Source organism: Peromyscus eremicus, chromosome 3 (assembly GCF_949786415.1).
Source record: "Peromyscus eremicus chromosome 3, PerEre_H2_v1, whole genome shotgun sequence".
NCBI classification, from domain to species: domain Eukaryota; kingdom Metazoa; phylum Chordata; class Mammalia; order Rodentia; family Cricetidae; genus Peromyscus; species Peromyscus eremicus.
The window spans coordinates 44,034,423-44,059,275 of NC_081418.1; the positions used below are offsets into that span (position 1 = coordinate 44,034,423).

At 47.4% G+C, this 24,853-nt stretch overlaps 1 protein-coding gene across 1 annotated transcript in view; it reads right to left on the reverse strand.

Annotated features, from left to right (window-relative positions):
• Plxna4 (plexin A4) overlaps positions 1–24,853 on the reverse strand; it is a 450,775-nt gene that overhangs the window by 359,183 nt on the left and 66,739 nt on the right. Inside the window, exons 2-3 of the mRNA XM_059257015.1 lie at positions 19,650–20,916; positions 2,517–2,699 (exon numbers count right to left, since the gene is read on the reverse strand). Coding sequence (XP_059112998.1) covers positions 2,517–2,699; positions 19,650–20,834 — 1,368 coding nt within the window. The 5' untranslated portion in view covers positions 20,835–20,916. The remainder of the gene's footprint in view (positions 1–2,516; positions 2,700–19,649; positions 20,917–24,853) is intronic.

Genomic DNA, 24,853 nt, shown 5'->3' on the forward strand with positions numbered 1-24,853 from the left:
GATATTGAGTCTCAGTGGCAGGGGACAGTCTTCTGTACTGTTCTAAATTATCTCAGATTTACAGTGAAGTTGAGTCCAGAAAAAGTATATTTTCACCATTAACTGTCTGTTCTATTGTGTGCAAAGAACTCTCAACGTTCCTGTCACTGGCAACACAGTCTAAACAGCTCCAAAAATGACATAAAATTACCCCTCATCCAGGGGCTATTCTGTTTGGATAGCTGGTCTGAGATTCCATGGGTAACAGTCTTTTAGGGTGAAGAAAGTTGCTTTTCCTATTGTACTAAGATGGGGCTCAGCAGAGAAAAGAGTTAATGCAACCCAAAGTGCTTGTGGACTTACTCTCAATAGCGTTTATTCTCCCTGCGGGGGCCAATGTAGCCAGTCAGCAGACACTTCATTGCATGAACTGTGTGTGGTGATTGTATTGGACAGTGTCTTATCACTGTCACAAAATACCCAAGACAATCAACATATTCAGAGAGAAAGAAGGGATTTGGGTTCACAATTTAGAAGGTCCCAGTCTGATTTCACTTGGCCTCATTATTTTTGGAGAGTAGCAGGTTGATACAGCATGACAGCAGCAGCATGGGACAGGGAGAAAGTAATTTATACCATGAGTCAGGAAGCGAAAGAGGGAAAGAGGCAGACAGACAGACAGACAGACAGACAAAGACAGAGAGAGATGAAGGGATGGGATTAGACCATTCCATGCAAGGGCAAGACCTGATGCCCATGGGGCCTTGTACTAGCCCCCACCTCCCAAAGGTTTCATCGTCTTCTGGTAGGGCCAAGCATCTCACAGATGATCCAAACCATAGCATGCCTCTGGGATTTAGAATTCACTTTTCCAGCAAAGTGAGTAATAGCAAAAGCAGAGCCCTTCTGAAGAGCCAGCAGAGGTACCCACAAGGTCTCTGACTACAGGAAACTCACAGACTTCTCTTCTGGTTGTGCCCAGGCCTACTAGACACACGTTGCAAGTTTGGGGGTCTGATTTCCTAGCCCACTCAAAACTTGAAGCTTCAGCCTGAAAGAAGGGGAAGCTGGCCGCATCGCCTAAGTGGCAAAGTGATGACTGCCACGGATCATGAGGGAGCCTGAGAGGAAGAAGCAGGCAGGTGGTAACAATTAGACACTGGAGCTGTCTGAGGACCAACACCCTGCTGCACATTCTCTGGGTATCTATAGAACTCAGCTCACATGGGTAGAAACCCCAAGGAACCATGGCAGTGAGAAGGGACTCAATTATGTGCGACACAGAAAAGGTAGGGACCCAGGAAATATAATTTTTGAGGATGTACAGACAACGGGTAGATTAAGAAAGGACACAGAAATGGGATACAAGATTAGGCACACGGCATCATGTAGGTTTTCTTCTGAGAACCGTGGCACTTCAGCAGCAGACTCTTTTTTTTTCCCCCAGATATTCAATAATTATTCTATACACTCACCACTCACTCCTGATCCTGTCTCACATGCCCTCCACAGTTACACATCAGACCTACAGTTTATGCTTGAATATCAAGTCCACATGAAGGAAGTATTTATTTACTGCGGTACTATGTAGTAAGATAGAATAGACACAACCTTCTAACTTATATAGAATATGACCTCATGACTATTCAGAGTTAATACCAAGATACACATCAAAGGGAAAGGAGGGATCAAGATTCAGTCATCATCATTTTACTTAGTCTGAATCACACAGTGTTTGGAAATTGCCAAGGGAAGCCTAAATAAGACAAGCTAAAGAGCAACTAATAACCAGCCAACAGAAAGCAGGACCTCTGGTTTCCAGAGTTACAAAGACTTAAACCCATCAAAGATAGCTCACAATAGAGCCACTTCCAACCCCCTCAAGGATCCATGGTTGAGAATATTTCTGAATGGGCAGGTATACCCGACACTGCCAGTGGGCCAAGGTTGCCCATTATGCCAGGACAAGGGTCAGTGGCCAAGTTCTCAGACCATATGAGTCCCGCCATCCATAAGCCCCTTCTGTGTCTGCACTGCAGCCATGGTGTCCTCTTCTCACAAGCTGGCTCTTAGCCCCATTAGCAGTTTTCAAGCAGGTCTGCACATTGCTCCATCTGTTCCCTGAATGAATTCCAGATGGATGCACCAGCCCATAAGGGCTGGAACAAGAGGAACAGGCACAGCCCTCCCCCCAGTCCACCTTCTCCAGCCACCTAGACTTAATAGAGCCCTTGCCTAAGGGCACAAGGCCAAGTGGAACAGAATACACCATTTGGAACCACCTAGCAAGGCTGGGCTAACAAGTCTCATGTGTGTGCCAGCTCTTGGGAAGGGTGAATCCACCCACTCATGCAGCCTGATTCCCACAACAGCCTACAAATGAAGGCAGAGAAAGGACACACAACGTCTGTAACCTCAACAGCAGCGTATCTCCTCAGCTCAAATCTGTCTTCCCAGCCCGCCAGGCCCATGACAGTGAGACACTGTGGGGACAGACTGTCTTCACAACACTCAGAACGACCGCACCTCATTCCTACCTTCTTTAGCTTGCCACTTTTGGTGCCCACGAAGGCCAGAGAGTGATTCTTGTAGACATACGCGATGACAGAAGTCATGCGGTCCCTGTCCTCCGTGAAGACCGGGATGCCACGTACCATTTCAGACACTCCCAGAGGGGCATTCATATCCAGGCCACAGAAGTTGTCATCAATGGTTAGGAGCTGAAAATTAAATGGGAGAAAAGTTAGAAAAGAGTATGGAGGGAAATGGCAAAGGTGTGAAGCCAGGAAACTACAGAGCTGGAAGACTCCCTAGCAATGGACAGTTTGTTCCAAATCTTTCCCCCCCCCCCGCCCCCGCTTATTTTTTCCATGAGAAGCTCAGCTGCAGAGGAGCTAGGTGGTTTGTCTAAATTCCCCAAGTAAACGGCTGCAAGCCCATAGCAGCAGCACAGACCCTTGGAGGTGTTTCTCACTATACCACAGCATCTCCTCCAACCCTTCTAAGTGCCATCCTGGTGAACTTAACTGTCCACCTTCACCGTCACATGGGAGAGTTCTGGGCTAGTCCCCTGCATGAGCTACAAACACCTGGGCTCTGGTGTGAGAGAAAAGCCACCTCCACGACTGTGTCTCCACACTGGCTTGGAGCAGATGCATTAGTGAGAGCTCAAAAAGAGAGAATGAAGTCTGGACACTTGAAGTGTGGCTAACGGGAGCACAGAACCATGCCCAAATGATCAGCAAAGGATGAGGATTCAAAGGAGCAAGCCTTGTACCTGCTCAGCTGCTGCTCTTTGGTCTCCTGTCCCTTAGAGCACAGTGAAGAGGGGCAGCTGTAGCCTTGTCATGCCTATAGCAACCTTCCCCAGAACATGACCTGTGGATCAAGCTCCCCAGGATGTTCCACATCAAAGGACCTCTTGGATAACCTCCTGGGAAACATGATGTTATGTGGGCCATAGGAGAGCCCTTAAGGAGGAAGGTACCTGGTCTTGGGCTTCCCCAAATGTCTCATTTTCAAACCAATCTACCCTGCTAAGCACTCTCTACATGGGAGGCTCTTCTTCAATAGACCATGATACAAATGACCCAATTCTTCTCCAGATTCCAGGAAACAAAACCTCCAGGGGTCAGGGCTCAAGAGGGAGGGCTCCTGGGCCAGTTTCTCAATCTTTCCACTCAATCTGTATACTTTTCATACCAGGCTTCTAGTTATTTCCAACATAGGGGACCCCTTGCAGCAGTGGGGTCCCCTTTGGATTCTGTTACACCCAGGAGGGCAAAGACCTCTCCAGTGGCTGATGAGAGCTCTCACACTCCTCTCAAGCAGCTCTGGGTTGGCTCAGTGCTGGGAATTTACTGGATTTCTACTCCTTTCTTAGAAGCACTGTGTGGCCTTGGAAGAGTTACTCTGCCTTCCTGTGCTCTTTATTTTCTACACTGTAAAGTTGAAGGACATAGTCCCTGCCTTTTGACGGGCTACCGTAAAGCCTATCAAACTCAGGCCCGTAAACGTCTCTGGACCTTCCAGAGAAGGGAGTGAAATAAAATACAAGGTGTCGCTTTTTTAAAGGCTTAAATCCAGTCAAAGCAAGAGGCATCTGGGGAACAGCAGGCAGGCTCTTGCCAACACAACCCTGTGAAAGTGGCCAGCTCTGCTCTCCAGGGCCTAGGGTTTTCCATTCCCTTCCTGAAGGGGAGCAGGGATAGGCATCATGGAGTGAGGACAAGATACTGAACACTGAAAGTTCTCTCCCCTCTCCCCTCCTTCCACATGTGGAACAAATGTCTGTCCCGTGCCTTTGGACGCCTCCAGCCTCTGCTACAGGCATCCGGTCCAACAGCTCAGATCCAACAAAACTCTCCCCGTCCCCTCTAAAAGTAAAAACAAAAATGGAACAAACAACAACAAAACAAAAACCAAAGCAGTGAAGTCTGTGGTGAAGCTTCAAGATCTAGTCTCACCTGCATCTTTCTTCCTATCGTGAGGAAAGGGGAAAAGAGACAGGTGGTAGGCAAAGGATGGATAGATGAGAGGAAAGAAAGATCCAGGTTAAGAGAATATGATGCCTAGTCCTCTCAGATGCAACTATGGCAACCTGCCAGGTCTTCCAAGGGCATGCCGGGGTGCCTGGAAGCCTCACCGTTCTTGAATGTTGCTGACTCCGGGTCACAAAGAATCCGCATCCCTAATCGTCTCTGCCTACGTTGTGCTACAAAGATCTCTGCAACTAGCAAAGTTTGCATTCTACCCATTTCGACCCATTGTCCAAAGAGCTGAAGTTGAATGATGATCCACTCTGCACAAGGGGAAACTGAGGCAAGGAGTGAGGGAGCCCATGTTTTGTAGGTCCCCCCCCCCACCATCATCCACACATGCCCTAGTTAACTGGAGGCAGGGGGAAATGTCGGCTTCTCCGCTTTTATCCAGAAGAGCATTTGAGTGACCGGGGTAACTGAACGGTATTTCCCCTTAGCTGGGCGAAGCAAACAAATCAACTGCCCCCTACCAAAACAGACTGCGCACTCAGACAACTGTATGATGAGGTCACGCTGTCAGAGGCAGAAAGTGGATTACCAGTGAGTCTCTTTGGCTGCAACCTGTCACAGCAAGGGGCCCCGGGTGAGAAATGGTTTTGTTTTGTTTTGTTTTGTTGTTTTTTGGGGTTTTTTTTTTGTTTTTTTAACAGGAAGGAAGCTAGGGTAGCCCAGCCTGACTGTCTGAGCTAGGGGTTCCGTTCATGCTGGATCACAGGACTCCATGCCAGGACCTGTCAGGGGTCTCCACGCCTGCACCATGACATTCGTCATCTACATTCCCTGCTCTAGTACTGTCTGTCAGCTCAAAGGAGACAGAAGGTGCAGCTAGGGGATCATGGATGACGTAGTGGAAATGACACCCTCCACCCCTGGCTTCCCCAGGGCTCAGGTTTGAATGAGACCCCAGGTGATGAGGGTGTGATCCAGGCCTTAGCCAATCGGGTTGCTGACGTTCCCCAGCCATTCTGAGAAGTGCCCTTTCTTAGTTTCCTCAAAGCTGAAGCACCTTGGGAGGGATTTTTTTTTTTTCCCACAGTGAAGTACTGAGAAAATATCAAAGGACAAGGTTGCACAGCTGCTAAGCTGTCCCTCTGAGGTGTAACTTACTATGACCGTCCTCCGAGGCTCACCTTCCTGGGTGGTCAGATAGCAAGGCGGGGCCAATATATGGACTGGAGGAGGCAATGAAAAAGGCTACCTGTCACCTGGAAGCCCTTCAGTGAGGGAAGATATCTTGTGTGGATTTGTTAGTAGAAATCCAGGCTGCAACACGAGACTGTGTTCCTCACAGACGAATGGCTGTGGGGAACAGAGCCCCTTGCGGCCTCCTGAGCTGCAGCCTAGGGGTAATTACAGCACAGGCAGAGGATCTGCAAGACTCTCCCTGCCCAAAGACCTGCAGATGCCCATAGAGTGCAGATGCCTGGGCTCCAGGCTAATTGGTGGAAGCTGTGGGCAGGTGAGGACGGCATGTATCCCTGAGTGCCTGGGTGATGAGGGTGCAGAGCATTTGCTCTGACCCTAGCTGGGTCTTCCCCAGGGCCCCATTAACAGTATTATTAGAGCCACAGTCACAAGAGCCAGGACAAGACTTAGCTGTAATCAAGAGTCTAGCTGTGCCTGCAGGCCTAGGCCTGGCCTCTCCCTCCAGTCACTCCACAAATGCCCATGAGCATGTTACAGCTGCCAGCATGATAAGTCTTCCTCACACACCCCCATTGTGTGTGCGTGTGTGTGTGTGTGTGTGTGTGTGTGTTCGTGTGTGCATGTGCACATAGGTCTAAACGTCATGTGGAAGCCACAGGTCAATATCAGGCATCGTCCTCAATCGCTTTCCACCTTATTTTTAGAAACACGGTCCCTCATTAACCTGAAGTTCATCGATTCAGCTAGGCGGACTGGCCAATGAGCTCCATTCTTACAGAGGAAGACCATAATTCCATCACAAGGGAATGCATGTGGGTACCACTTGGATATTGTTATTGACAGGCCAGAGACAGACATTCCTCACTACCAAAAGGACATTTTATTTTCTTTCCACTGTCAGCAAAAGTCCTCATAGAATGCATGGGATACAAATTAAGATGAGTGACCCACTGCATTCCAGGGACTCTTGAGAGTGAGTCAAGAGAATGTGTTTTAAGCATCTTTGGACCCTTAGCTTAGTGCCTGGTTCATAATAGGTTAAGACATACAGGTGGTATACAGATGGGTAGGTGGATGGAAGGATGGACAGACAGATAGGGGGATGGGTGACCAAATAAAAGATTTGCTTCCCCAGTGTTTAACAGTATAGAATATAGTCAATAATATCTGTATATATGTAAACAAATATACATGTGGGTACAATATAAAATAGATGAAAGAGAACAAGAAAAACTGAGTGTTAGGAGATGAGAAAGGACTAAATGCTCATAAAGGAGACAAGTTATGAAAAAGAATATAAAGTTAATTGCTTTTGTAGTTCTAATTCTGTCATGGATCTTTTGGTTTTGATGGTGAACAAGTGCATAAAATCTATTTGATACTGAAAGTAAGAAATTTAATGTAAGTTTTATAGCCTCCATTTGAAATGCCAGTTCTAAATAGAAATAAATTCATTAAGTTGCATAAAATTTGGGTCTGGTTAATTTTGGTGTGTTATACTTTGTATTTATTTGCAAGGATATTTAATAGTAAATTCTATTTAAAATGTTTTTTCAATGTGTAGGCTAAAGCTTGGATGAGTGACTCACTGTGTTCCAGGGACTCTGAGGAGGACAGGGACCATGCCTTATGCATTTTTGTCCTCTTAGCTTAGTGCTTGGTTCACACTAGGTTATGAAACATGAGGTAAACAGATGGGTGGATGGACAGCAGGATGGCAAACAGGTAGATAGAAGAGCAAATAAAAGCTTTGGTTTCCCAGTGGTTAACAATTCTGAACTTTGTATCCGTGGGCAAATCATTTAGCTAAGGTTTATCATTTGTAACATGGGACTTGTGATACCAGAACATATTTCATAGCGCTGTGGTGAAGATTAGATCATCTAATCCATTCAGAACACTGTCCACCATCAGTAAATGCTACTTACTATTATTTGTCAGCTGGAGACAAATCCACTAACTTTGGTGAGTCTCAGCAGTGCTAAGGAAATATATGGTTTCTACCTCGGGAGTGTTGTGGAGATTGGGGGACTAGAGTTGTCTCTAAGGATGGGGTAGAAATTGTACCCAGGAAGCTAAATGAAGAAGCAAAGGAGTGGTCTTTCTTGATCCAGAAAATGAAATAGTTTCATTAAAACAGCAAAACCTTGTATCCCAACCAGACCCATCATCTGAAGGCCTGAGTGAGGCCAAGACAACCACATGTTCATGACCTTCTTAGTGTTCCTGGGTTTTCGAAGATGCCAGAGTGGCCTTTATCCCCACTGAGGAGGGCATGGGCATCCACACCCTGGACTTTATCCCCTAACAGAGATCTTTAGATAGCAGCACCCCATCCAGGTTGGACCTAAATGCCAAAGGCCCCACAACAGCTCCCCAGTGGCCTGCAAAGCACCAGCAGCCATGGTAAGGTGGCATGGGGAGCCAAAGCTGACACTCCAAATTACAATCTAATAGCTCACCGTGCTTCCCTCTCACACAGCCGCAAAGGTTACCGTACAATTATGTGTCGCTACATACAAATGACAGAGCAGTTACGGTTACTTTACCAATTACAGGGAAATTGCTCCCACTCTGCAGAGACTGGCACTCTGAAAACTCTATCATCTCCACAGAGGGGATTGAAAAGGCTGCCAGCATCCTTCCTCCAGCAATGTCCCTTGGCTCTGGGACAGAACCACAAGGCAGCCACTGGAGGAGCCCAGACCTGAGGAGGGCTGGAGGAGACAGCAGAGCAGGGAAACTGGGGGAGTTCTCCTCCAATCCCTTAGAATCACTTTCCTACCCCAGGTCCAGTGATCAGCTCTTAAGGACCCAACCATCACGCTGACAGCCATGCCGGTCCATCGTGAAGACTGTAAAGGCATGAGGTAGGTTGGCACCTGATCCTGATGCTGCCCCATGCCAGCTGGCAGGCCCCTGGTCCACTCCTCAGCCCCTTCTCTGCCACAGAGAGATGTTTTCCCTGGCCCCCAGTTGCCCCACCTTTACCAGAACTCTAGTGAACCCTTATTACAGAAAGGTCAGAACTAGGCCAGAGCTCAGTGGTCCAAAGGCAGTGCTAACGAGGCAGGGGTCATCAGGTCCATCCCCCTGTGGGCCAATTAGCTGAGCTCTGGGATACAGTTTTTTCCATAGCCACAGGCTGCCCCTCTCACCCCAGGCATCCACTGCTTACAAATAGTCCACACTGGCCCAGAAATGCAGGTCAGGTGAGCCAGCTTGATGGATGGATGGATGCAGCCGACTACTCTGACCATGGACGTACCTGCCAGGCTGCTCTGGATCCCAGGAAGAAAAATGAAAGGCCAAACCTGGTTCTTCTATACCTGCTCTGAGGGCAGCAAACAGAATAGTCTGTACATCTGGCAGCAAACCAGCCCTTCTTCCCTTCCTGGGTCCAGCCTCACATGTGGAGTTCTGAGGACCTCTACAACATCTTCCAACACCACCCTGTCCATTAAATGAGGAAGGGAAGTGGCCCAAATGCCTAGTGTGGGGCCATCTGAGCCTCTGCTGGGGTCCCTTAGCCTAGAGGAGCTCCTCACTTTGAGCAAGGGGAAACTGGGGCTTCTGGGAGAACAAAACTGTTGACAGACCTTCCTTTATTAATTCGCTTCAGGATATTTGTAAAAGACCAAGCATTAGAGGAAGTCCCAGGAACATAAAGATGCAAAAGTCTCAGTTGATGGCCCCCAAACTGTTCTTCTCTAGTGGGGAAACAGACCTAGGCTGTATTGAGACAAACTGTTGAGATCCTGTTTCAGGTGTCCCTGAAGAGAATAGAAGGCAGGGGCCATCAGCTGCTAGGGAAACAGGCAGCGACTCTGGCCAGAGGTGATTTGCTCTCTGTTCATGTTCTCTGCCTTAGAATACAGTATACCACCATTCTTTTGTACTATCCAGCAAAGAGAGTAAGATCACCAGGCCAGACCAACCCATTTTACAGGAAACAAAATCAAGACTTAGATACGGCTGCTCTAGTAACTTATTAAGTTACAGGGAAAACAGAAGTCCAATTCCCAGTCTAGGAGAAAATGAACAACAATAAGAACTAAAGTAGATGTCCAGCACATTGCTAGGCAGGCGCCTTAGAGTGGGCATCTTCCAGTCTCAGGGACAGCAGAGGCTGCAGCTTAAGAAGGGGACCTCTGCCACCTCCAGAGCCTGGACACAAGCAAACCTCCCCTCCTGAGTAGGTCCCTGGGCAGTCATCAAAGTCCGAGTCTTCCTTTCTTGAGTCCATGTGTTCCAAAGGAAGTGGAAGCTTTGTAAAGAAATACAAGACAGGAGGAAAAGGAGAGACGACTATGAGCCAATGCTCCTGAGAACAGAGGACCTTTGGAATTCCTCATCCTCACAAGCCGTAGATCTCTCTGCATTAATTACACCTACACACACACACACACACACACACACACACACACACACACACACACACACACACACACACCAGGAGCTGCCCATAGCCAGCCTCTGCTAGAAACCCAGCATCAGTGAATTGCGCATGTGGGATTTCTTTTTAAAGCAGGTATTGATCAGATAAGCTGTAATAGCTCATGTCTAAATACAGACTCCGATTGTGAAGCTCGGCAGTACAGGCTGATAATGATCACCCACTTATTAGGAACCATATCTCAAATATGGCTGCTGACCCCTCAGGTGCTCATAAATGCACCAGGGCCTGCAGCACAGAGTGCATGGGCCCCTAGAGAGGAGGCTGTGTATGCTCTGCTCTGTCTCCTCAGGGGTAAACAGAGAGGGCTCTCAGGAGCCTGGAAAGAACTCCAGGAGAGGATAGTGGGCTTTGGTTTTGCCTTGTTGAGAAGTGATCATTTCTATAACAAAGAGTTAACACACACACACACACACACACACACACACACACACACACACACACACACACCTCCATCCCTTTGATGGCTTTACTGATCTGCATAACCTTTCCTTTCTCCTTCATAATCCCTAACCCTCTCTGTAAACTGTATTGAGGCTCCTCCTGCATTGAACTCTCAGAAGGAAACCAGAGGAGGACTGTTACAGGTGAAGCTTGCCCCTGAACCCAGGCTGTGAACACAGAGAGCAGAAACAGGAATGGGGCACCGAGGCCGTCCACTTAGTGACTAAGGCATCATCTCACAGTGATTCTTTATTGTGTCCTTTTCAATGGGATTGTAGGGAAAATGAATGTGTACAGAGGAGAGGAGGGAGGGCTAGCCAGCCACAGCGACAATAACCTAGTTAGACAAATATGTTATTGAAGGGACTCAGTAGAAAGCGTCTCAGGGCTGGAAAAACAACCCAACACATTGTAGCCAAGGTTCCCAAGAACCAAGAGTCCTGCTTCCAGGCATCTCATAAAGGAGGGGAGGGGGACTAAATATCAGGACAGAAGAAGGCCCATTGTGTCCCAGGAGCTCTGTGGGGAGTTGGGGCAGCTTCCAAAGCTTAATTATTGTACTTCCATACCTATGAAGCAATGGAAGTCATAAACAAAAGCAGTGTTCCTTTCTATACTCATTTTGAAATCTCTGTGTGTTTGGGGAACAACTGTGGCCCAATGTCACCAGATATCTAAGGAGTCTTTCACTAGTCACGATAAGGAGCTAGCCCTCTAACAGGGAACCAAGGCCACTCATTTCTGCTATATTCCCAGGAGAGGGGCATTAATCCCAACATGCTTTCTGCAAGCCAGGCCACAACCAACAGCGAGTGTTTGCCATGTACCCTCCGAGGGGTTGCTGAGCAAAGCCATCAGAGAGCTCAAGCAGGATCCTGGGGGCTGGACCCATGACCTTCTCCTCATTAGCCCAGCTGCCGAGGGCCCCAGGTTCCTCCCTCTGACAAACAGCCAGGACATGGCACAATGGAGGTCTGCACAGGCCACAGCTATGGGCCAGCTTGGCAAGAGAACCAGAACTCTGCAGGTGGCAACCAGGCTGGGGGCAAACCCAGTGGCCCCAACTGGACCCCTGGGGACTCCCAGAGAAATTTCTCAGCCTTGTGAGCAATACGACTTGGGAAGCTTCCCTCCCCTCGTAGACCTTAGCTTTACACGCCCCTAGCAGCTGCCTGTCAGGGGCAGATAAACCCCACACAGCCCGCCCATCAATCCCCAGCTCTTGTTCTCCTCGCGGAGTTTAGAGCAGGCAGCCACAGCCACCACTTGAACTATAATTGAAGTGAGGAATGCCACGATTATTAAGTTTGTGTGTTTCCTGGCGGGTACAGGGAAGCAGTGGCCCTGCTCGCCAGGCTGAATTATGGGGTAGGTCATTCCCTTGTTAGTGGGAATAAATTTTATTAGCCCCACTCATGTTGCCGTGTATCTTCCTCCCTTGCTCCTTGGGCCCGTGCGTCTGGGTAATGTCGCCTGCATGCAGGATAAATCAGCAGAACAGATCCCATTATATTTTGGAACGCTGACAGAGACACGGTAATGACGTGGAGGGCGATACTGGCTTTCTTTGCTCTCTCGCAGATCTGAGTATGTGTGTGTAGACAGAATATGAGGGCAGACTCACTGGGAAGAAGGATCTCAGTGGACAGACAGAACGAGGAAAGTGCCCTTGGCTGCTCCTTTCTTCTTTAACTTGGTTAATGAAATAAGAGCAGTTGCCAATGTGTGACTATGGAGTCTTTCCCTTTGGCCTTGCAAAAATTAAAGGACACCGAAACGCAAGAGCAGCAAGACTGTGCCTCAAAAGGTGTCTCCTTCGAGTGCATCCTCTGAGCATTCATCCTGTGTACTCGGAGAAAGGAAGGCAGGCCAGCCAACAAGCACATCCTAGGGACTGAGAACCTGAATGTAACTCAGTTAGGTAGAGCCCAAATCTCTCCAAAGAAGTTACTGATGATGAAGACTCAGCAATAAATCATACGGACAGTAAAACCAGAGGTGGGAGCGAGTGCAGGATGGGGGTGAGGTCATTTATATTTGTCAAGGGGTTCTGGGCCTATCGTTACTTCCTAATAATGTCTGTGCGCTTCTTTTTTGCTCTTTATGAAATAGGTATTGTCTCACCAGCTCCTTCTTTAGCATAAAATTAGAGCATAGGAGAAACTGTTTACTGGTCCTATGATAGCTCATGAGCTGAGCTGGCGCTGGCTGAGACCCAAAGGTCCAGACTCCCTGGCTGTCATCCTTGCCAAGACACCACCCTGTGTCGATGAAAGGAACTAGAGGGAACTCCACATCTGGAGTGATCAGTGGGACTTACTCATGTGTTGATTGACAAGACGTCCAGCCTCCCATTCAGGCTGTGCTATGCCATACTGAATGAGGCTGGTGTGCACATATACACATGAATGTGTGAATACTCATGAGGGAGGACTATCACTGTGTTCACTGCTGAGAGTAGCGTGTGGGCAGGAGGGGGAACAAGCCAGAGAGAGAGGCCAGAAGGTAATGAGGCACAGGGAGTGGGGTTTAGAGCAAGACATGGAGAAGCACAGAGCAACAGAGACATCAACAACAGGGGAGGCAGACACAGGAAGGAGTGTGCACATGTGGGCATATGTAGCAGTGCGCATGACATTGTGCTGAACCTGGGAAGTGATGTCTCAGCATGGTGAGGCTCCATGTCCTCAATCCACAACTTGGGAACTTATATGCTGAGTCTTATGACTCTGCCTGTATTAAAACTTGTTTTGTGTGATTCTTGGGTTCTGCAGTCACCCTACTACCCCCCACTGACTTGCTGGTCTCCCAAGTGGCATCCTGGGAGAACACATTCAGCCTAAGGCCAACCTCAGACTTCCTCCCACCAGATCTAGCTCATCCCCTAAGTCTCAGCCATTATCACATGACTCCAAAAGACTATGACATTTGATCCAGATCGGACATCTACTGCAAACCTCCCTGACCAAGATGGGTAAGATATGTGAGTGGCTTTATACCTGGATGCCTGGCACAGGAGCTACATTGAGGGAAGACAGGGGAGACCTCTGTCTTGGGGTTGTAATATAGCAGGCATCCAGATCTTAAACATGGAAATTGTGGTACTCAAAGGGCTTGTGAGGAGTGAGGGTTCCGGTGGGGCTGGGGAAGAGTTGCAATGTGTGTACCTATTGGGACACGGATGTGATATTCCATGAACTTGATTGAGTAGGGAAGAGGAGGAGTTCCTGGGCCAAGGGAGACGGAGTGCCAAGCAAAGAGAGAAACCCTTGCCTCTCACCATAACAGGAAACAAGCCCATGTAGTCAGAGCCCAGCTTCCTGCTCACAGGGAAAGGAAAACAGCCAAGCAGACCAGCTGAGACTAGCCTGGGACAGTTGCCTGGCCACTCCGGATGCTCATTTTTATGAAGTTCAGGATCTCAGGCGCCAGGCAAACCTGAGTGACCATCTAGGCTGGGACACACAAGGCTAGCTTGAGTCCAAGGGGTTGACCCTGTCTTCTCCCTAGGACTACCTGCTGTGTCTGGGAAGCAGATGAATCACATAGCATATAGGGATAGGATTCTCTTTCATATCAACGACATATGCTGTTGGACAGGAAGTGAAGATGAAGTTGGTCCTTGTACCTCAGGGACCCCCGTGGGACTGGCAAGACCAGTGGGTACAGCTTTGAGTCATATGGGAGCTTGGCCCAGCTGTGGTTCTTCCAGATGGGCTTTGGGAATCTTGGGAGGTTTCCTAGGCTGCATTAACTGGAGAACTCCACTTGTTCTTGACACTCAGAGCCCAGGATCATACGTGCCCTGTTCTGCCCCAATGGTCCTTGCACAGGAACTTGCCTGCCCAGACAAGCACTACTGGCCCTGCACTGAGACACGCCGTGGGAGAAGTAGTGGGCTGGGAATTTAGACACACAGTATGTCCTAGACTGCTAATTACATGACATTGAGGTAAGTCCTTGACTTTCCTACTGGAGAGCATTCCTCATGGGACTACTCCTTCTCTGGGTCAAATTCACCTACCTTGTGGATCAGTACAAGGTTGAGCACTCCAGGGATGCATCAGGCTTGAGGTGCTATTTGCCCTGCCCATGGAGCTAGAAAGGATGACTGCCTCTTCTGTTGCCCTCTAGGACTCTGGGAATAATTAAAAGGGGGAGTGAGGCACCTTGCACACTGGCAAGACAGAGCTATGCAAATGTGTGGTGGCCATCATTCCCTACTTCCAGTTGTGAGGGCCTCACAGGTGATAGGCAGTGACTCTAAATAAGAGTTCCTGCCCCATGGACCTTCCTATTGAAAGGTCACTCTGAGGTCACAGCTCACAGAAAAGAGGAAGTGATTTGCATCCATTCTGTGTCAGCCTCCCATCATCAGCCCTAGGCTGCTGCTGCCTGGTGCCCATGTTCACGCTTTAGATGGTTTCAAAGTCAGACTTCAGGAAAGGGAGTGATAGACACTCCCTGGACCACAACCTTTGTCCCATCTACAGGCTATAGTGATCCACTTCCCTTCCACATTCCTGGAGACTGAGGTCTTTCCTTGATTTTGGCCAGCCCGCTGCCTAGAACATTCCCAGGACTTAAGATGTTTCTCCACTCATCAGCTTACTCAGAGGCAGAGGCTAGGGCTATGTGGGGAACCCCAGCAAGCTAAAGAGGGAGAGGAATGTAGGTAGCCAAATCTAGGACAACCTCTAGACTCATGGAAGAGATAGATCCTTGGCTCACAGCAGTGAACTCCCCAGAGCAGGCTGCCTACTCCATGTTAGAACTGTCAGGTCTCTGTGGGAAAGGCTGGCCTTCACAGAGTCCTAGCATAAGAAAAAAAAAGGGTAGGCTATGGGCCCCATAGCCCTAGAGTTATATGTGACTGAGAGATGCAGGGAACCTTTGAAGTAGGCTACAAAAGGAGCCAGAGCCAGAGATAGAGGCTGTGAAGCTACAGAAATAGAAATTAAACCAAATTGGTTAGTCCTCCTAGATGCCTTAGTTCAAACTGGCCTCAGGCTAGTCTTTAGGCCCTTGAGTCCCAACACAATCTGAGACACCTGACAGGTCTTTCCAGGTCTCTTACGCCTGTGCCCGCATAAGAGTCTCTCGGTAATGTGCAGACTCTAGTGCATTTGTTACTAGATGTCTTCTCCATTTGGGTTGGAGACGATCAGGACCCAGGAAAAGAATGGCTCAAGAGCAAAGCTGGGGTCTGCTCCCATCCTACAAATACCTAGAGATGCCTCACTAGCTCCTACAGTATCGGTATCCAACACAGCTCAGGGATTCATGCTTGCCAGTGCTTCTATGTCCATAGTGCACTCACTAGATCACTCCTAGTGGTTCCTCAGCCATCTCTCTGATGGGAATGCAGCCAGCCTTCCCGGCCCAGGGGGAGCAGAAGCACCACTGAGCTCTCTGAGAGTTGCACTCAGAAGGTTCTGGACTCATGATTCAGTACTTTTCCTACCAAGCAGTTCTCTGAAAGCCCCACAGCATAGTAACCTGAGTCACAAGACATCCTTTGCCTCCTCCACACACCTGCCACTATACACAGCCAGAGGGAATGTGAGGATCTCATGAGGGTCAGGCTACTTTCAGCTCTGAGTTCAAGGGGAGGAATATAGGTCGCACGAAATGGACCTAACAAGTACCTTTGGAAAAGCATTCTAATTTACAGGATTAGAATGAAGGGTGTAATCAAAACAAATCTCTGGTCATATCCCCTTTGAAACTCCCCAAGTTATAATCACAATAAAACCCCCAGGATCCCCACCCTCCAAAACAAAGGAAAATTTAAAGGAACTTCTTAAGTTTTAGCCTCCTTCTGCTATTTCCTACTGGAAATAGAACCCGTGGGGCAAATTCAGCTGTGATGGCTAGTTTTATGTCCATTTGACACAATCTAGAATGATTGGGAAGAATTCTCAACTGAGAAAATGTCTCTATAAGATTTGTCTGTGGACAAGTCTGTGGTACATTTTCTTGGTTGATGATTGATATGGGAAAGCTTAGCCCACTGTGGGTAGTGTCACTTCTAGACTGGTGGTCCTGGGTGCTATAAGAAAGCCATCTGAGCAAGCCAGTGGTTATAGGAGGAGTGCAGCCAGCTAGCCTGATAAAACCACAGCTACACTGTTCTGAATAATGTGCATAGGCATGCATGCTAGCTACTTCTCGCTGAGCCAACCTGGAGTCTGCTGCTGCACCTGGTGATTGGTGATGCACAACCATCAGAATGCTGGGGGCCAATGAGCAAGAGGAAACACAGCTAAGAGAGTCTCTGGCTGCCAATGGGAAATTGGGATGAGGTATATAGGTTTGCCCCATATCCACAATAAATGAGTCCACTGCTTGCTTCTCACCTGACTCCCAGTGTCTGTGTCGTTGTTGATACTGCACCTTCTCACCCCCTCCCCGAAGGGGTGTACAGATAAGACGACTCCCAACAAGTAATCAACACTCTTCCATGGCCTCTGCATCAGCTTCCCTCAGTGATGGGCTGTGATATGGAACTATAAGTTTAAACAAACCCATTTCTCTCCAATGGTATTTATCCATAGTACTAGAAACCCTAACTAAGACATCATCTAAGATTTGATTCCCATGTTACAGATTCAGAGGCAAAAGAGAATCCCAGAGTTCATCTTGCCCCTTCTCTGCCTCTAGACGGGAAGAAACAGTAGCACAGGGGACAGGTCAAGGGAAAGCAGGATGCCAACACAGCTGACACTGGGGGCAGTGTGGCAGTCTGGCCTGGCTGATGCTGACATTGTGCTGTATGGGACATGTGTGGTCTGAGCTGAATCCAGATGAATTGTAACAAGAGAGCCTGAGCAAAGTAACTTGGCTATCAACCAAATCAAAGGAAACCGATACTGTGCATGAAAAGCTGCCCCGGCCTTTTTTAGACTGGCTGGGAGACAGCCCTAGCCCTGTGCAGTTTCTGGCCTCCTCCTCTCTATTCTCAAGCCCTGAACTTGCCTCTAACTTGAAAGGGCTAATTAAAGCCAAATGAAAAAAAAAGAAAGAAAATCAAAAGCTTGTTATCTGGCTCCATTACTCTCAGTCCTGGCATTGGTCTGCCTCTCAAAGCTGTCCTCCCTCTGTTCTCTCCAAGGATACCATGCAGTGTTAGGGCCTACTGCTCTGCAGGCCTCCATGGTGAACTTGGCTTTTGTATTATAGCAGGAGCAAGAGCAGGATAGATACCTGTTCATGCCATCAGATATATCCCTACAGATGCTCTTGCTCCCAAAAGCAAAGCCCCAAACAATTTTGAGCAAGTTTTCTACAGAAAACTGTCAGAGGTTGCTAAACCCTCTGATCTCAAAAGAATTATCTATTTAGTAAATAGGCATCACTAGCATGTCATCCTCTAGCATGAGCAATGTATGCACATGGGTATGTAAATGTAGAGACATTTGTTGCCCTATTTCAAGTGTGTCGGGGTACTCAAATATAAAATGAAGATTCCACCAAGGTGCTATGGGTTGATGTTCATCCCCTCCCAAATGCAGATTTAAATTTGTTTGCATTTTATTGTAGTAAGAAGTTCTGGGATGATGGGGCTGGGAAGGAGCTTGGTGGCCAAAGCACTTGTTATACCTGTCTGAATCCTGAGTTTAGATCCACAGGAGCCCATGTAAACACTGAGTGGGCATGGCCACCCACCTATAACTCCAGCCTTGAAAGGCTGAGACAGGAGAATTCCCTGAGTGAGTTGGCTAGCAAAATTAGCTAGGGTTTGATTGGAAGGTTCTGTTTTAAATAACAAGGTGGAAGAGTAATTGGGAGTGAGTGGATTAATATTTTTGTTTTGTTTTTCAAGACAAGGTTTCTTTTCATAGCCCTGACTGTCCTGGAACTTGCTCTGTAGATCAAGCTAGCCTCGAACTCAGAGATTCACCTGCTTCTGTTTCCTGGGTGCTGGGGTTAAAGGCTTGCAACACTACTCCTGGCTTGAATTAATTATTTTATTGCAGGAGTGGATTAAGGATAAGATCAATCACCTCTCACTCTCTTTCTCTTGCCTTTCCCTCGTCCTCTTGCCATGTTATGATACAGCAAGTAGGTCTTCAAGAAATGCAGACACACTTGATTGCAGACTTTGGCAACCTCCAAAACTAAGTGACATCAATTGCTGCTCATGATTGATGGCTCAGTCTTGGCATTCCACTATAGAAGTATGAGGATTCTCTAATAGTCTTCTCTATACTTATCTTCTACTGCTTCCCCGACAGACCTATGTTTAAATGTGTAACACACACACACACATACACGCACGCACGCACGCACGCACGCACGCGCGCACACACACACACACAGCACAGCACAGCACAGCACAAATATGGTTCATCACTGACTGCCTACATTTAGGAATAGTTCAAAATCCCCTAAATTCTTAACAGTCCCATAGATCCTCTTGACTAGATCAACTACTACCCAAAGTGAACGGTTCCAGGATTCTTGCTTTGAATTCCCTTCCTAAAAGTCTATAATCTGTAAGCAAAATAAACCCTTTCCTCCCCAAGTTGCTTTTAGTTTTGGTCTTGATCATAGCAATAGAAACCTAACTATAAGATAGACATCTTTTCTATGGTACTATGAGCACAGAGGATGCTTTATAAATATGCTTGATCTCTTCCTATCTTCCTTTACTCTTATTTGCCATTTATAAAGATATACAAGGAGCTAAAATAAAACTACAATTCTCTGAAATCCCATGTCCACCTCAAATGCAAAAATGACTTCTCATGTTAACATTTGCCTTTCCTGAATCTTCCATCATTTTCTCTAAGCTGTTCTACCATGCCCAAATGCAAAGAACATCAACTTTACATGTTTCCACCTATTCCCAGCTCCATTTCTCATAATAAGCAAGGAGAAAGAGAACAGAATAAGACACCAATAGAAAACCTACATTGTAGCTCTAATGGAATCTTTCATACTGAAGATGTTTGGCTGGTGATAGGCCAAATCAATGATACCCAAGATGGAGACCTATCAAAACTCCATGGAGGCTACAAAGCTGGGGTCCTGACCGCCCACACTCAACTGTCCAGGCCCACAGGATCCCTCTGACTCACCGCACTGCTGCAAGGGATGTCCTTCACCTTGAGCCAGGCCAGGTCCAGTGTGCCCTCGCCTCGGTAACAGGACTGCAGGCGCTCCTTAATGCGGTCATTGATCTGTTTCAAGATGAAGATGCACAGGGCAGACTCATCCAGAGATTTCATCTTCCGCTTCTGGCCCTTGGAGAAGACAGTGAAGAGGAGGTCAGCATCTGGACGGACTCCCAGGGTCCGGCCCAGCACAGCACCAGCTTTAGACAGGTAGGCAGCCTGTAGCAAGCGATATTCCACCCCATTGCGCTCGCAGCCAATGGGCACCTCCACGTAGGAATTGAAGGCTGTGTCCTCTTTGCAAAGCCTCACAAGCTTTGACGTGTACACCTGTTCCTTCGTTGTGGAGCCTGGGGGAGACACCATCTCTGGCTGAAGGGTCAAAAAGTAGACAAAGTTGCCACTGCTGAAGCCATAAACGTAGTAGATGTCAAAGTCAGGGATAACAGTGAAGGTGTCTGAAGGGATCTTGATCATAGAGGCCACAAATTCATCATGGAAAACATAAGCAAACATGCCATCTGCCTCAGAGTTCTTAGTCAGCTTCCGGCTAGAGATGGTAGGAAAATATTCAGGCTTGCCATCCACTGCAGTGGCAATAAAGAGTTTATCATCCAAATTGCTGTAGGAGACGATCACCCCAAAGACTGAGCCACTCTCGTTAACCCCTGAGAGGTAATGTTCCTTCTTGTGGAAAGGCTCCCCCAACTTGAAGAGGTCCTCTAGCCTGAGGAGCTTGCAGATACCCTGGTACAAGCTCCCACATGCAATCAGCCTGTTTTCTTTGTAGTCTATAAGCAGCATCTTGTTGACATTATTGGTGCTGGCCAAGGGCTCATTGCAGGTCTGAACAATACGAGGTGGGTAACACTTGGGGTTATCCTCATCTGGCCCTGTCTGATGAGTCACCAAGACCTTGAGGTCACTAGAGAGTTTGTAGATCCTGTTGACAGCCCCCAAGTAAATGTGTCCTGTCCTCTCGTCCACCACAAGGTGATTGAAGCCCTCGGTGGGTTCCCCTCGGAATGTGACCAAAGAACGCTTTTGAGATAGCTGTGGTGGCTGCCGTGAAAGCAGAGTGGAGGAGCCCATCCCTACCACCAGGAGGTGGGACAGCAGGCAGGTCCAGTTCCAGGGCATGGCTTTCATCTCCGAGAGAGGTCCTCTCAACACAGCAGCAACCAGCACAGCCGTCCCTCCGGAGGGCCAGGACTCAGCAGGGCGGTCTCCCCTAGGAAAGAAAAAAGATTAAAATGTGAGTGAACCATGGCAGGGCTCTGTGGTGCCTACAGATCTTTCTGAATTTAGGACATACATGGAACCGACATGTTCTGGGAAAGCCAGAGGCCAGTCGTCGTCCCCCCCCCATGTAGGTCCATGAGATGGTTATCTCAGTGGTGGCAGTCCTAGTACTTGTTATCAATAATGATGATGGTCATAACGGTGATGAGGATGATGAGGATAGTAGTGATGCTAATAAGAAACAACATGGCCTACTGAGCATCTGGTTTTGCACCAATCCCTGCCAGTACCTCTGGATACTGTTTCATTTCATCTTAGTAACCCTTCCATAATGAATATCTTCCAACTGCCCTCCTAGGTCTAAGGTCTGCCCTTATCTGTGAAAACAGAGTTGACACACATGGACCCTACACTGGAGGGTCCCAAGTTATCATCCTAGTGAACAGCATCAACAGAAGGCTAGAGGAGAAGCCATCTGTCCCGGGACCTTCCTTCCTCTGTCTCTCTATCTCCATGTTTTGTGGACCATCTCCTACCTACTTTATTAGAACTAAGAGAGAGTAACAATGATCTCATTGTTACTAACTCAAAGATGCAGCACTAAGGCAGGTGGTGATGGTGCACACCTTTAATGCCAGCACTCCAAAGACAGAAGCAAGCCTTTCTCTGTGAGTTCAAGGCCAGCTTGGTCTACAGAGCTAGTTCTAAGATAGCCAGGATTACTCAGAGAAACCCTGTTTCAAAAAGAACAAAAAGAAAGAGAGAAAGGAAGAAAAAAGAAAGAAAAGAAAGGAAGAGAAAAAAGGAAAAAGAATGGAAAAGAAAAACCAGCACTACCCACTGAAGAAACCAGTCTTTCATGAATACTCTCATTAATTTTTGCTGAAAAGACCAAATTTGCACATCTTGTTTCCTGCCAGAACCTTAACTGCTGCCAACAGAAGCCTGTGGTCATTTTACACCACATTTTACAGCTAAGGAATGTGAGCTTAGGGGACTTTTGTGGCTTGTACCACCAAAAATGGATAAGGTGGCTGAAGTAGTTGGTCCTTAACCATCCCATTTGATCCCACAGCAAGGGCTGGACCCCATGTCCTGTTATCCACAACAGAATTGCTAAGACCACCCATTATAACTGCTGTCCCTGACCCACATTGTCCTTCCTGCCTCCTCTACCAGATGGTACAGGGAGGTTAAACTAAAAGCCCACATCCTCCATCCCTTCCAGTTGCAGTGGCCACCAACTCCACCCGGGTATACTACCCAGCTCTGAGCTCTCCTATCATTTTAATGAAGTACATCTTGGCTGCCTCCTATAGTGGGGACTCCTCTGCCCCCTGTAATTTTTCTTTGAAAGGAGAGAAAAAGTACTTTCAGAAACCAGTGGTCTGACAAACAAATAATAAATAGATAAATAATCACTAGGACACAAAATTGCCATCCATCCTAGCAGTTGCCTTCATTTCTACTCAATATACTTTCTACACGTGTTTCCAGGGGGACAGCATCACATTTTTCCCAGTTTGGATGAAATAAGGGCTGGAATCATCAATATCTTATTTAGGGGCATCTCAGCTCTGTAGGATTTCTCATTTCCCCCAAGCTCCTAAAAAATGAGGTTATGGGATGAGGCAAATTGTTAAAGTAATAGAAGTCACCCCAGCAGGAAGAAAGGACAGGCTAGCTGGACAGCCAGAGAAGAGAAAAAAAAAATAGTAAAGACTTTACATTGTCAGCCAAAATCCTAAGAAAAACCACCTCAAGGAGACGTGAGAGGAAGAAACCACTAACAGATGGGAACCCTATCGTAATGGGCAGTCCTGTAAACAAAGGGCCTTCCTTCATCTTCCCACGTGGTTCAAGAGTGTACTCAGCACATGTACAAAACAGGCAAGATAATGTAGGACTCTCGGGTCTGGCTGTCAACTTACTGTTAGTCCAGGTGAAAACCACCAGAACCTACTTATTACGTGAGATAAAGTTGTGTGACATAGGACAGCATGCTTTGGGAGTTCTTATTTGAGGAGAGGGGACAAGGGACAGGCTTTTAGAAACCTCAGTGTGGATGAGGAACACAGCTCAGGAAAGAAGCAGGAGGAAGGTATGGCAGAAGAGAGAAAGCTATGAGCCCTGTCAGGATAGCACCGAGAAGTCAAGACTAAAATGCACAGAGCTGAGAAAAGAGGACAACGTAAGAAAAGCAAAGGGAAGCCCTCCCTTTGCTGGAGGAGAGATTGGAGCTGAGGACTAGTGAGATCCAGGAGCCAAACAGATTCTGTCCTAATCAGTAGTGCAGCCATATCACCCTGTCCAGCACCCAGTGGAGGCTCAATAACTATTTGACTGGAGAAAGAGGGGCCAGAAGCAGAGAGAATAGCAATGTTTGTGCAGCCTTGACTATATATATCCCAGGCCCCATGCAAGGTAAATGCTTTCCCCTGAATTAGCTCATAGGACCATCATGGATGTCCCTAAAGCAAGATGGCTTTACCTATTCTGTAGATGAGGTAGCGAGTTCTTCAAGGATATGTGACCAGTGAGAGGCAGAGTTAGGGAGGGAACCCAGGTCTCTATCACTGCAAAGTCCATACACCTTTTAGAAATGCCTCATTCCAGAACCCAGAACATGGAGCCATTGGAATTTAATTCACATAAGTCCCAAACACAGAGGTCCCAGGATATCACCTACCAAATCCAGAGAAATGAAAATTCCTGTGACCTGCAGGACTGTAGTCGGAAGGTTTCTCCAATCCTGCCCGGCTTTGTGGTCCTGCAGCCACACATAAAATAATCATTCAGAGGCTTAATACTATTTACCAATTGCATGGCCTATGGCAGACTTCTTGCTAGCTAGCTCTTATATCTTAAATAAACCCATTTCTATAATCTATGTTTTGCCATGTGTTCTGTGGCTTTACTGGTCTACGGGCATCTTACTCCTTCAGTGATGGGCTGGTGTCTCTCCAGCCTCCACCTTTCTCTTTCCTATCTCTCTCCTTGGATTTCCCACCTGCCTCTAAGCTGCCTTGTCATAGTCCAAAGCAGCTTATTTATTAACCAATGGGAACAACATACATTCACAGTGTATAGAAAGACATCCCTCAGCACAGAACACTGCCTGAGAGATGACACTTGTCAATGGGTACTATCACATGATAATTCTGAAAGTACTGATGAGTACTTGACACAAGGTGAACCTTCTGTTCATCACACATCAGGCGCTTTTGCTGTTGTTAATAAGGTTGAAACCCAGTTAGAAGGATAAGGATTATAAGAGATGGTACCCACTGGTTAAAAAAAAAAAGTCTTAGGACAAGTGATGAGGAATCAAGACAGTTTCTCTTTAACTGACTTTCCAAATCCAAAGAGCAGAGAAGATTCTAGAAATTTGTTTTCTGAACTAGGTAATCTGGTTTACTGCTGCTCACAACTCTAATTTCAGAGGCAATGGAGGTGAAATCAAAAGGGGACATGTGGGATGAAGATGAAGGCTGGGGAGATAGCTCGGGTGGCAAAGTGCTTGCCATGCACACCTGAGAACTTCAATTTGATCCCTAGAAACCATGTTAAAAATTCAGGCATGCCAGCATATGTTTATAATCTAAGTCCTGGGGAAGAGAGGACAGGAAAATCCCTGGGACTCCTTGGCCAGCCAGCCTGATGTAATCAATGAGTTCTAGGCTGGTGAGAGACCCCATCTCAAAAAACAGGGTAGACAACAAGGAAGGAAGGATACTTAAGGTTGACCTCTGACCTTTACATGCACATGCAGAAATGCACATGCACTAGCACCCATATGTATACCCACCCCACACCCATGTACACAATCAATTAATCAATCGAGAACAATGTATAAAGAAAAGATGGTGATGAGTGACAGCCCAGACCACCGATTCCCCATTCAGTGCTCCTCCTGTCACATTTGG